This window comes from Vanacampus margaritifer, chromosome 3 (genome assembly GCF_051991255.1).
Source record: "Vanacampus margaritifer isolate UIUO_Vmar chromosome 3, RoL_Vmar_1.0, whole genome shotgun sequence".
NCBI classification, from domain to species: domain Eukaryota; kingdom Metazoa; phylum Chordata; class Actinopteri; order Syngnathiformes; family Syngnathidae; genus Vanacampus; species Vanacampus margaritifer.
In genome coordinates, this window is record NC_135434.1 from 12,230,535 (window position 1) to 12,243,609 (window position 13,075).

Consider the following 13,075-nt stretch of genomic DNA (forward strand, 5'->3'; position numbering starts at 1 on the left):
CGACAAAGCAAAAAGGGGGGGCTAGCGAGGGATAACATTTCCACATGACAGGGCAGTGGCTGGACTGCCCCCCCCTCCCCCCCCACCCAAGATTTTGGCTACACACAACTTGCACGGCTACAATTGCTATAAATAAAATAGGGATTGTTATGATTTGCTCAAATCCATTTCTTTGGCATCTGATGACATCATATCCACAAACAAACAAAAAAAAGTGCAGCAGAAGACGTCAACATTTCAAAAATTAACTTTTATTTAAACAAAACGAAAAAAAAGAAACCAAAAAAAAAATCAATTATTGACTCATTAACAAGATTATAAAACAGTGATTTTGTTACATAAATAAATTGATATCAGCGTATCAAATTTGAATTTCATAAGCATGTATACATGGGTCGTTGTAATAAATAAAAAAAAAAAGGGGGAGAGCTTCCTACACAAACGAAGAAAGAAAAACAGCTAGAAAGACTCAAGAGGAAATTGTTGCGAGACACCGGACAACAACGTATGCACTTTTTTTCTTTTTTTTTTCTCAACCATCAAACACACAAGTGAGGAGCTGCTTTGTCATCAAAAGCAGGAAGAAGAGTTAATAACACAGCCATTCACTTTTTTTTTCTTTTTTTTTACTAATTAAGGACACTAAAGCTGGACCCAGGTGGCTCGCCTCTCACCCCTTTGAACGCGTTTGGTTGTTAGACAGAACTCCTGTTTGGTTACGTTAAAGCGTTAAGACAAGGCAAGAAGAAAAGGCTGCTTTTTTTTTGTTTTTGTCAAGACACAATAAAAAAAAAAAAAGACACACAAATGATGGTGAGTAAAAGACGGACAGACTTTTGTTGACGGGTGTGCGTGATATGAGACTCAGTGCGGATTTTACTGCATGAGAAAAGAATTTAAGTGTGGATTAAAGCGACAAAAAAAATGTGTTACTGGCCCACAGTGAGTACTTTTGACCTCCTTTCCTGGTCTATTTGCTTAATCAGCAGGAATGAAGTCTTGTCCTCCTGATATGTTTCCATCACATAACCAAAAAAAACAAACAAATAAAAAGGAGACAGAAGAGAGAAAGAGAGAGCAAACTACAGCGGCTTCAAGTATTTCACATTACATAGAATACTCTGTATAAATTAGTTAACATATACTTTCAGATCCTCCATATTCAGACATATACTATGGCATATATACAGAGTACAATAAATGCTCGCCCATGTTTTTTTTTCTTCCCATTTTCATGTAGTCAGTCGTTGGTTTTGTTCCGCCTTTTTTTTTTCTTTCTTTCTTGTGGAGGAAAAGATGAAATCCCTGAGAACGTTCCGGTGGACAATTAGTGGAGCTTGCACACTTTTTTTTTTTTTTCTCAACAGTAGAAAGTCTCATTGCAATGACACACACAGGGAAAATGAATGACACTGGCCTATTAAGGAAAGGGGGATGGGTATAAAAACAAAAAAAAATGGCGGAAATGAGATGGGGAGTGACGCGCCTGCTTGTAGCCAATCAGGGGGCGGGGATAAGAGCGAATGACGAACACTGTCTGTTGTATTATGTGCCACAAATATCCTCGGTGACAGCACGTTTCCGCTGGGAGCAGGTTCCACACTGCATCAATGAGGTAGTCGCTCCCCCTTCAGCACAGCTTCACTCATTGGACATAACAATAGGACACCTGCACAGTCCAATTCATGTTGGCTATGAATTCTGTCAAAAAGATTTTGGCCTGTTATAACCGATTTAAAAGTCAACTACGGTTGATTTTGTTTGTTCGTTCGTTTGAAGGCATATTTTCCCTAACAAGGTCAGAGGATTTAGTCAAACTTGCAAAATTTATATTGGGTATGAAGAGTTTTCACACATTCCAGTCATTCACTGCCATTGACGGCTATAGACGTCAAAAATTCATTTGAACTATTTCTATTAGTTTAACATTTTTCCCCTTTTTGTTAACAAGAGTATGAAAACCTAGAATTGTTTCTTATGGTATTAAAGCAGATATAGAATTTGTAATTAATCATGAGTTAACAAGTCATGCAATTAATTAATTAGAAATGGTAATCGCCTAAAACTCAAATTTTTTATAATCTTTTCTTTAAAAAAAAGATAAAAAATTTGAAAAAAATAATTACAATTATTTTATTTATTTAAAAAAAAGAAAGAAAATATTATTAAAAAGAAGGGGTGTCAGGTGATTACAATTTTTAATCATAATTAATCGCATGACTTCACTAGTTAACTCACGATTAATCACATATTTTATATCTGTTCTAAATGTACCCCAAATTTTTTTTTGATAGGTTTTCATACTCTTATTAACAAAAGTGGGAAAAATGTTAAACTAATAGAAATAGTTCAAATGAATTGATGACATGACATCTATAGCCGTCAATGGCAGTGAATGAGTTAATGGCATTTTAAATGTTTTTAAAGACATCTGCAAAATGTGATGACTATTTCCTGCAAGACAATTCATTGTTATAGTTATGGTGTACAAAAAAGAAAAGAAAAAAAATACATTATTTTTTTTTTAAAATAAAAATAAAAACTTAACTCCAGATAATTTGTGAAATGTTCTACAAAAAAAACAAAACAAACAAAAAAAACAGCGACTTTTCTGTCATGCATCAATGTTTTTGTTTTGGCTAAAAAACAACAACAATAATTAGTTGCTGTACAACACAGATATGTAAATACAGATTTTGAGATTTTTTCTACCAAAAAAAAAAACACTTTAAAAAAACTAACAAATTAACACACCACTAATTGATAATATTAATAAACTAATGTGCTGATTGCTTGGAACAGGTGGGTGATTGTGTTTCTCAGTCCAAATACTTAAAAAAGCGGAAATATTCTATATTTTTGAAGAGAGAATCAAAGGCAAGCTTCTTCATGCCACTAAACGATGCCCAAACATGACATTAACGGACTTGCGGCATCATGTCAACGGCTCACGCCCACAAGAGGGCGGACCTTGACAATTTTCCTGTTTTTGGGGAAAAAAAAGCTACACATTTCCGGATACATCCTTCATTTGTGAGTGGTGTAAGAAAACTGAGAAAACAAATGATCAGAATTGGATTTGGTCTTAACAGGTAAATTATTCGTCAAATCCGAAATGTGTGAATTTTTCTGTGTATTTGCACAATATTTGCTAAATCACGTCCCTCCAAATGTTATGTTTGTTTTCCACTCTTATATTTAAAACAACAACCCACAATTTCTCAAAACAGCTCATTACAATGCAGTCTGCAAGCTGCAGTAATAATAATAAACACTCTCTGACATTGTCCATCAGAACAAAAACCTGGAATTTTGATAGGGCTCTTGTATTGGATTATGCAGGTGTACCCACTGTTCATATATAACCCGGGTTGGATTAAGTCTAATGTGCCACGGCTGCAGATAGCTGCATGCATCACATTACACAGGTGGGTGCTAAGAGCACAGTCGTGCGTATTGGCGCTAAGAGAAAACTAATGGCTTCTCAAGTGCTCGAAAAATGCTGATGGCGGCTTTTTTGTGTGTGTGTTTTTTTTTTTTAAAGCTGTGCAGTGCTGCCTGGCGCCCCCTGTTGGGGCCCGGGGGCCAAAGGGGAGGTGCTCTGTCTGTTTTAAAGCCTTAAGTTTCTCTTCCGAGGATGCAGTTTTTTGTGTGTTTTTATTCTTTTAATAACATGAGCGCTACTGTAGAAGGCTGTCAGCCACATGCAGGTGCATCTCAACACATGGGAAAATGGAAGAAATGTTTTGGTGGTTCAATTCAAAAAGTGACTGTCAAATTTTGTGCTAAAGGGCCGTATTGATTTTTTTCAAACGGCAAATTAGGCAAAATCATTTGTGGATGATGAAAAAAATTGAAATAAAATAATTAGTAAAATACTTCATGTCAATAAAAATAACTACTTTAATGATAAGTAATCAATTACTTATTAAAATGTTAAATGTGTTAAATGTATTTGTGTAAAATTGTTTATTTAGCTTTTTTCCATTTTAAAAGGACAGATTGGGTCAAATCATTTGTGGATGATGAAAAACAATAAAAATAAAATAATTAGTAAAATAGTTAACATCAATAATCAAAAAACTTTAATTATAAGTAACCAATTACTTATTAAAATGTTAAATGTATTTGTGTAAAATGGTTTATTTATTTATTTTCATTTTAAAAGGACAGATTGGGTTAAACCATTTGTTGATGATGGTAAAAAAAAAAAAAAAAAATTGTATGTAAAATGGGTAAATTTAATAATAAAAAACACTAATTACTTTGATGGTATGTAATCAATTATTTAGTAAAATACAAATTAAATTAATTAAATGGAATCTGAATTATACTTCTATTTTTCATTGTATTATTTACAAAACGACTATTAACTGATTATCTAATGAGAAAAAAAAGTGTACCAAATCTCAAATTGACTTTTGAATTCAACGACTCCATTTTCTCCGCTCTTCAAATGTATTGAGATGCGCCCGTCCAACTCAACAGAGAAAGAAACAGATGTTTGAAAACAAAACGTTGTTCTCCTTTCACACCCACGCAGACGCACAACATTCACGTGACAAATTTCCTCTCGTGAAAAAAAAAAAACACTTCTGTACACGTAGTAGTAATAATATTATTATCAATAATAATAATAATAATAGCGATAATGTTTGTAACGAGAACAACAGCAAGAACAATAATACCGCGTGTGGCTCTGTGGAGTTTTTTTTTTTCCTTTTCCGCTTCACCGCTTCATTTCGACGTCCTCCCTCTCTTTTGTCTTTTTCTTTCCCCGGAAGTTCCACAAAACAAAAAAAAGGCAGACTCGAGTGCGTAGAAAAGTATCGGAGTTCACCCGAAGCGCTCCCTCACCAGCATCATGAGTTTCTTTTTGCCCTTGTAGATCTGTTTCAGGTTGTCTATGAACTGCGTGAACTGGATGTGTCCGTCGTGCGCCATCATGAAGGTCTCGCGCGCCTTGCCCAGGAACTCGATGAACTCGCTGTAGTGTCGCGGGCTGATGTGCGTGAGGCGCGAGTGCGTGGTGTTGATGTAGGCCCCGATGGTGGCGTCCAGCAGCTGCCTGAGCGGCGCCTTGTCCAGCGACATGAGCTTGCCCGAGTTCCGCCGGCTGTGCAGCGCCGACACCATGCCCGGCGTGGTGAGCGTGCAGCGGCGCAAGATGTCCGACAGCACGGTGGCGCACTTGACGCTCTTCACCACCAGGGGGATGACGGCGGCCAGCTCGTTCTTGCCCAGCGAGTGGCTGAGGGCGCAGGCCCACAGCACGTCGTTGATGGCCGGGTGCGTGTCCTGGTTGTAGCTGAGGTTGAGGTGCGCCATGGCCAGCGTGGCTAGCTTGTACGCGCGCATGGGGTAGCCGCGGTGCTCCATGTAGCGCGCGATGGTGAACAGCTGCGTGTAGCTCATCCCCGTGGCGGCGGCGTCCAGTACAATCTGGTAGGCTGTCTCGAAGGCAATGTGGTCCTTTTCGCAGAGCGTCAGGGCCGACAGGGCGCAGTTCTGCGGGTCCTTCATGGCGCACTGCAAGGCCAGCGTGCGCGCCGACGACGCCAGGTTCTCCTGCTGGTGGCAGTCCAGGTGCAGGCGCACGATGGTGCTGTTGGACATGACCGTGGTGGCCACGATGCTGGTGGCCTCCGTGGGGGTGAACAGGGTGAACCAGCTCTGCATGATGCTGTCCAGCGCGTACACGCCTGACGCACACAAACACACACACACACAAAGAGGTGGTCAACGGAAACAAATGCCGTGTCCCGGATCGCTCACCTTAGAGGTTAAAATTATATTGGGTTATATAGGTCTTTCTTTAACTCATTCACTGCCATTGACGGCTAGAGACAAATTCATTTGAACTATTTCTATTAGCTTAACATTTTGAAATATGAAAACCAAGAATTTTTTGGGGTCGTACATACATTTAGAACAGATATAAAATTTGTGATTAATCAAGAGTTAACTAGTGAAGTCATGCAATTAATTATTAAAATGAAAAAAGTATTAAAATAAAAAAATTTAATCGCCTGACGCCCCAAATTTTTAATAATTTTTTCTTTAAAAAAAAAAGAAAAAAGAAGAAAAGATTATTGAAAATTTGGGGCGTATTTTTTTTCCGTGATTAATCACAAGAGTTCACTAGTTAACTCACAATTAATCAAAAATTTTATATATCTGTTCTAAATGTAATTTTTTTTCTAGGTTTTCATACTCTTGTTAACAAAAGTGGGAAAAAATGCTAAACTAATTGAAATTAAAATGAATTTTTGACATCTATCGCCATCAATGGCAGTGAATAAGTTAAAGTTACATCATTTTATGTAACAAAATACTAGTGGTATGAGTATCAGCCAGGGCTGGACTGGCACCAAAAAAAAAAAAAAATCGGCCTTGGCATTTTAATATTTTAAGTAATACGTTTTCATACTCTTGTTAACATAAAAGTGGAAAAAATGTAAAACTAATAGAAATATGGCTACATCTTTTAGTTATTGATACAGTAATTTCATAATAATTCATCAAATTGAGTTAAAATTTAAAAGATGTACTGTACTGTAAAAAATGATTGATTTGTGTTGAGGTCATTTTTCTGCCACTAGATGGCATAACTGCATTTGTAAGATGGTGACAGTTTAGTGCATTTTTCTTTTCATTCTAATCTTGAGCATGAAGTAGCTTGTGAAATTCTGCACATTTTCAAAATTGTAAAATACAACTTGACCCCAGTCTCCACAAATATATGCATTATTATTAAATTTATTACTGATAAATTTTGACTGGAATTACCTCAGTACAGGCCTTTCCAAGTAAGGGGTCATTAATCGTGCCTTAATAAAATGAGTGGCGTTAAAGGAACTTTAAATTAACTCAAAATGAATGCACTCATTTTGACACGCCTAGTGACAACAAAAAGGTTGAGCACTTATTCTGGTATCGGTCTGAAAAAAGTAGTATTGAACATCCCTACATACAATTTCAGCTAAACAACAATGACAGATCTTTTTTTTTTTTTTTTTTAAAGGCCTATGAACCTTGCAATTTCTAGTTCCTGAATCGCAAAACTGCCACAAAAGGACATTCCCAACAGAAGCAGACGAGCTGACTTACCAACTTCAGTGGCACATGTGACTAACCAGCGCACCATTTCCCGCCGTCTCCAATTTAACGTGGACAGCGTTATTCTCATCACCTGGTCAGGACAAAAAAACAGAATAAGTAACAGTTGTTAAATATGGTACGAGACTTATTAACTAGCAGTGTTTCATTTTTGGTACGGTGGTGCAGTTACCTGCAGTCCCAGCTCCAGAGCAACTTTTAGCAGCGTGATGTCAGGCAGGCTGTCCATCAGGGTGGCGATCTTGAACGCGTCCTGCGCCAGTTTGAAGATGTGAGACGACGAGTGGATGTTTTTCTGAATGGACTCCAGCACCGTCTCCAGCCTGCGACTGTCACCTGAACCGTCAGAAGAACCCAAACCCGCACCTTGAGGATGAGCTACAACAGGTCACAGGTCAAACTTACTCAAGTCATTATTTAGAGCGCTACTTTTACTTTTACTTGAGTAATATTACTCTAAAGCAGGGGTCGGCAACATCTACTGTCAAAAGAGTTGTTTTAAGACAAATACATAACAACAAAATCTTTCTGGAGCCGCAAAACATTTGAACATTTTCATGAACGAAATAGTGCGTTTGTGTTTGTCTAATGGGGCCCAAGAGCTAATTAGAGCTACACAGTTACAGAAAAAAATTGCAGCATCCAATACTTTGAGATTCTTTTTCTTCTACCTTTTGTCTTCTGACTTTTTTTTTTCATACTTCATTTTTCATAAATTTTTAGACTTTTCTGCGTTTTTGTCAAATTTCTTGCATTTTTTTTGCAATTCTATGGACATATAGTAATTTCCTTGCCCCCTTTCTTCCTTTTTTTGGACATTTTATGTCCATTTTCACTTTTTAAAAATCAATTATCTGATATTTTTGTCAATTTTGTGTACATTTTACGGTAACGTTCAGCTTTGTTTTCTACGTACTTTTTGAATGTTTTCTTTTTTGCCTTTTTTATTCAGTTCTGAAATTTTTTGACATTTTATTGTAATTTTCTCATTTTGCGCTTCCTTTTTTGGAAATTTTAGAGTCAAATTTCATCTACCTTTTCTCTCTTTTTCTGATAACGTAAAAGTTTGTTTTTTTGAATATTTAATTATTCATTTTTCATTTCATCATGAATTCATTTGAATATATATTTTTTATATTTAATTGTTTGTTTTTCATTTCATCACTAATTCATTCAAATAATATTTGATCTAAAAAAGACTCACGTGTGGCCGCAGGTTGAAGACCACTGCTCTAAAGTAATGGAGTAGTACTTTAACAGAGTACAATTTTTGGTTACTCTCGCCACCGCTGCCCTTGAGCACTAACGTTTTGTCCCAATACTTTTGTCCCATGTGGTGTTTACACGTGTGCTGACGACGTGCGCACCTTTGGCCGCGGTGAGCATGGTGGAGGCCAGCTCACACTGCTGAGACTCGATGTGGCTGAGTGTGAACCAGCGCGGATAGCGGTTGGGCACCACCGACACGATGTGGTGAGGCCGGGACAGGTCGCCCGACGATGCCGTCGACTCCAACACGGGCAAACTGAAAGGACAGACAGACAGAAGCACACCATTAGATCCAAAAAGATCAACTTTTTCACATGCTTTTGTTGCCAGCTGTTTTGACATGATAGGTTGTGTGTTGAGTTATTTTGAAGGGACAGTAAATTGATACTGTTACAAAAGTTGTACGTGGACTATTTTACATGCTATTTAGGTGTCATTCTTTCAGACAATGTTGTCCCATGAAAGCATTTAGGAGGGGGATTCACTTTTGTGAGGTACCCTATAACAATTAAACTGAATATTTATTTAAAAAAATATCTGAACAGTTAATAAACATGACCACTGAAAATAATTCAGAGCTGACAGGAACAAGAAGTCAAGAGAGTAAAAATAAATTACTCCTTAAACTAAATTATGCAACAAAATTAATGCATTCTTTAATACACACATTTACGGGATGATTCATATTTTCTAGAGCAGGCAGAATAACAACTTGGGCTTATTCGGGATACTAGTTCCTGGTCACGCACAACCACCTGTTGCTAGGCAGAATTTCTAAAGCTGCTTTCACGACATTGAGAGCTAACAGGCACACAGAAAATCAGAAGGAAAAAGAGGGAGACAGTAGGAACAGGAACAAGCGGGACAGAAACTCTGATGAGCACAGAGAGGCTCAGCAGGAATGGAAAAGAAACTCAGACGGTCGAAGACAAAACCAGCAGGGACAGGGAGGGACGGGAGTTCAGAAGGACACAGAGAGACTAAGCAGGAACAGGAACATAAACTCGGAATGACAGTAAGAGAGTCAGCAGGAACATAAACATAAACTCTGAAGGAAACAGAGCCAACAATAGGACTAATACAGATGGATTAAGAGAGCGTCAGCAGGAACAGGAACTCAAAAGGACACAGTGAGAGACAGCAGAAATTTAAATTCAAAGTCACAGAGCGAATGGGAAATGGAACAAAAATTCAGGACGCAAATAGAGCATACGGGAACAAAAACTCAGAAGGAAATGGAGTGACGCCGCAAGAACAGCAACAGAGCCAGCAGGAGCAGGAACAGAAACTCAGGGTGAGCCAGCATGAGAAAGAACACAAACTCAGAATAAAGGAGACCGAGCCAGCCCAGCAGGAACAGGAAGTGAGAAGGCCGCGCTGAGAACCAGCAGGAACATGAACAGAGTAAGCGGGATCAGAAAGTCAGCAGGAAACAGAGAGACACAACAGGAACAGAAACTGAGAAGAGCAAGCCAGCAGGAAAAGGAACTCTGAAGTACACAGTGAGATTCAGCAGGAACTAAAATTCAGATGGCGACTCACAAGAGAAGCAAGACTTTTACAGATTAAAAGACAACTTTATATCAAGTCTGGAGTACTCTGTATTAAATATAAAAGACATCTGCTGCTGGATTCAGCGTGGCTGATGAAGGAATCAAGAGAAGGAAACCGTGAAGACTTTTGAAAGGGACTTGAAAATGCAAACGTGATCACGGGGGGATTAGCAGTTAGCCTGCGCCTGCAATGCACCCCCAACTTCAGGCGGCAGTGACTATTTTCTCCACTCTAATTGCTCCTAATCAACTCCGAGCCGAGCAACACCTGCTGCGGACGGCGCAGCCTCACCCTCTCATCATCCTCATCATCGTCACGGCAACAGGGGGCGGGGCCCTCATCTCCTATTCCGCTTCACTCTTGCGCCACCGTTCACTTTTCAAAAGGTCTCCTCGGCTTCACAAGGCAGCAACCTGGCCTCCTCTCCACCAATCACAAAGCTAATTGAGTCCGCGGGGAAATTAAGGGATTCACCTTCCAGCCGCACAGGGCCTGGACACACATCAAACAAATACCGACACACACACACACACACGCAGACCTGCCCTTTTGGAACACATCAAAGCAGCCTGGTAAAAAGCGCCGCGATGCTAAATGCCAACTTTCAATTCCACCGCGTGTGATGATGTCCGGCATGAAGACACGTTGGAAAACATTCCACTTTCTGCACCACAACTAACATTCAAGTGGGAAGGCGATAACAACCCTGTTGCTGATATGCGCTACTGTCAACTTTTGCCCTTGCTGGAAAATGCTTGGTTGTTCTAATAAATGAGTCATACAGTCCATGCCTGCATATTCAGTCGCACCTATTCTGTTATTAGCGGGAATACTTAACTCGTTCACTGCCACTGACGGCTATATACGTCAAAAATTATTTTCAACTATTTCTATTAGTTTAACTTTTTTTTTTTTCCACTTTTGTTAACAAGAGTATGAAAACCTAGAAGAAAATTATTGTACATTTAAAACAGATATAACATTTGTGATTAATCGTGATTTAACAAAGTCAAGTGATTTATTACAATTGCAAATTTTAATCGCCTGACGGCCCTAATTTTTAAATGATCTTTTCTTAAGAAAAAAAAAGATTAAAAAACAAGTCTAGGTTTTCATACTCTTGTTAACAATAGTGGATATTTTTTTTTAAACTAATAGAAATAGTTAAAATGAATTTTTGACGTGTATAGCCGTCAATGGCAGTGAATGAGTTAAGTATTACTCTGGCGCCGACTCATTTAAAATTTTGGTGATTTTTTTTGTTGTTGCTAGGTTTATATCATTGATGGTGTTTTTTTGTCAGTGTTTGAAAAGAATGCCAAATCGAAATGAATCTAAGAGAAAGTGTTTGATTTTGCTTCTCTCGCGATGCAGCCTCCTAAATGTCTACGTTGCTGTTACCGTTTGCTTGTATTCAACATTTACCAACACAAGGTGAGTTTCAGGACTTACATTGTTCATGTACAGTGCTGGTGTGCATAGGGCAGGGGTGGCCAAGTTCGGTCCTCGAGAGCCACTATCCAGCCTGTTTTTCATGTCTCCCTCCTTCATGTGTGACGTCACATCACGTTAGTGCTAGCATGCTATTTACGTTAGCTTTCTCGCCAACGCCAATACTATTGATGAGCCTCATGTAAAGCAAGTTTGCACTGAAAAATGTCACTACCAAATAGTCATTTATGTACAATGAGTTCATGATGATGTAAATGTTAGGTGCACGTGTTGATGCTTTATGATCCTCCATTAAAACTGCTTCTAGTAGGGCAATTATTTGCAAATTTTACATTTAGTAAAATGAAATTGGACTTTAATGAATGAAAACACATTCTCAGATGAAATAAAATGCATTCAACTTACAAGTTAATTACAAGTGAACTTGGGTAGTAATTTTTTAACTATTTATTTTTTTACCAAGTACCATGTACCACACTTGGTGATTCTCAGTTTTAGTAGTTGTATTAGTTCAGCAGCCGGGCTGTGACATAGCTCAAAACGTGGCACTTGAAAGTGGCTCTGGAGCTTCACCCAGCCTAGCTGATCATGTCATGGGTGGAGAAACTCTTACGTGTGGGTGGCTATTATGTAACTTAGCCGCACTGTTATCTAACAATGCGCCCCCTTTACGCAACTACTGGTTTCATTTCAGTAAGTTTCTACTTTTGTTTTTTATTCTCATTGGTTTAATAGATATCAACTAAAGTCTTTGTGAACAAATAACTAGGATTTGGATAGTAGTGACAAGTGTGTTTTTTTTGCAGTTTGGAGCACTAGTGTTAAAAAAAATCTACAATATATTTGCCAGTGTTATATTTTATAATTTCACATTACATTTTATACGGGCAAATTTAAGACACTCCACTTTATGCATGACCACAAAACATCCACACTCCAGCAGGAGGTGATAAAAACCCAGTTGCGATACATTCAACAGTGTGAACATTGAAAAAATGTTGAGGTTTTTTTTCTTTCAATGGTCAAGCGACAGCCGGGTTCCTTCCTCTCACAGCATCCAAAAAACAGTCGCTAAAAGCCTACACTGGGGGCCCTTCTGGAAGAATCCCGGGGTGCAGCAAAGCAAAGAAAAAAAGGGCCCCGGGTTAAAAAAGATGGAGGGCTCATCAACATTCCACGCTTTGTTTGGTTTACACCAGAGGGCCTCCACTGGATGGGAGCTCGAAAGGCCGACCGGGACCGTTGAAAAATAACCTCCTCAACGTGTTGTGGGTGGAAACCCATACTGGGCTTTTGTTGTTCCGCATCCTATCCATGCACACGTACAGTAAGACCCCTCCTGATGCAAAATGGTAGATGGAGGCTGCATAGAAAACATCTGTAGCCATGCAGCCACTTCCTGTAGCACCGTAACTCACGGGTGAAACAGAGCCTATCCCAGCTGACGGGGCGGGAGGCGGGATGTAACCTGCTTCTAGCCAACAGCCAATCACAGAGCACATATAAAACAAACAACCATTCACACTCACATTCACACCTACAGCAGTGTGAAAAACTGTTTGCACCCTTTTTCTGATTTTTTTTTTTTTTTTGCACATTTGTCACACTGTTTCAACAAACACATATAAATATAAGTAAAAAAACAACACAGGTAAAAAAATATATATATAAAAAATAAAAA

General features: G+C 38.7%; 1 protein-coding gene across 2 annotated transcripts in view; it reads right to left on the bottom strand.

Moving 5' to 3' along the window:
- Positions 1 to 231: 231 nt before the first annotated feature.
- The window catches only part of LOC144048741 (zinc finger SWIM domain-containing protein 6-like), a 77,168-nt gene continuing 64,324 nt past the window's right edge, over positions 232 to 13,075 (bottom strand). Inside the window, exons 11-14 of one of the 2 annotated variants that reach the window (XM_077561011.1) lie at positions 8,487 to 8,644; positions 7,292 to 7,497; positions 7,111 to 7,192; positions 232 to 5,702 (exon numbers count right to left, since the gene is read on the bottom strand). In XM_077561011.1, the coding sequence (XP_077417137.1) occupies positions 4,837 to 5,702; positions 7,111 to 7,192; positions 7,292 to 7,497; positions 8,487 to 8,644 (1,312 nt within the window). In that variant the 3' untranslated portion in view covers positions 232 to 4,836. The remainder of the gene's footprint in view (positions 5,703 to 7,110; positions 7,193 to 7,291; positions 7,498 to 8,486; positions 8,645 to 13,075) is intronic. The other variant, XM_077561012.1, reaches the window with a different exon arrangement.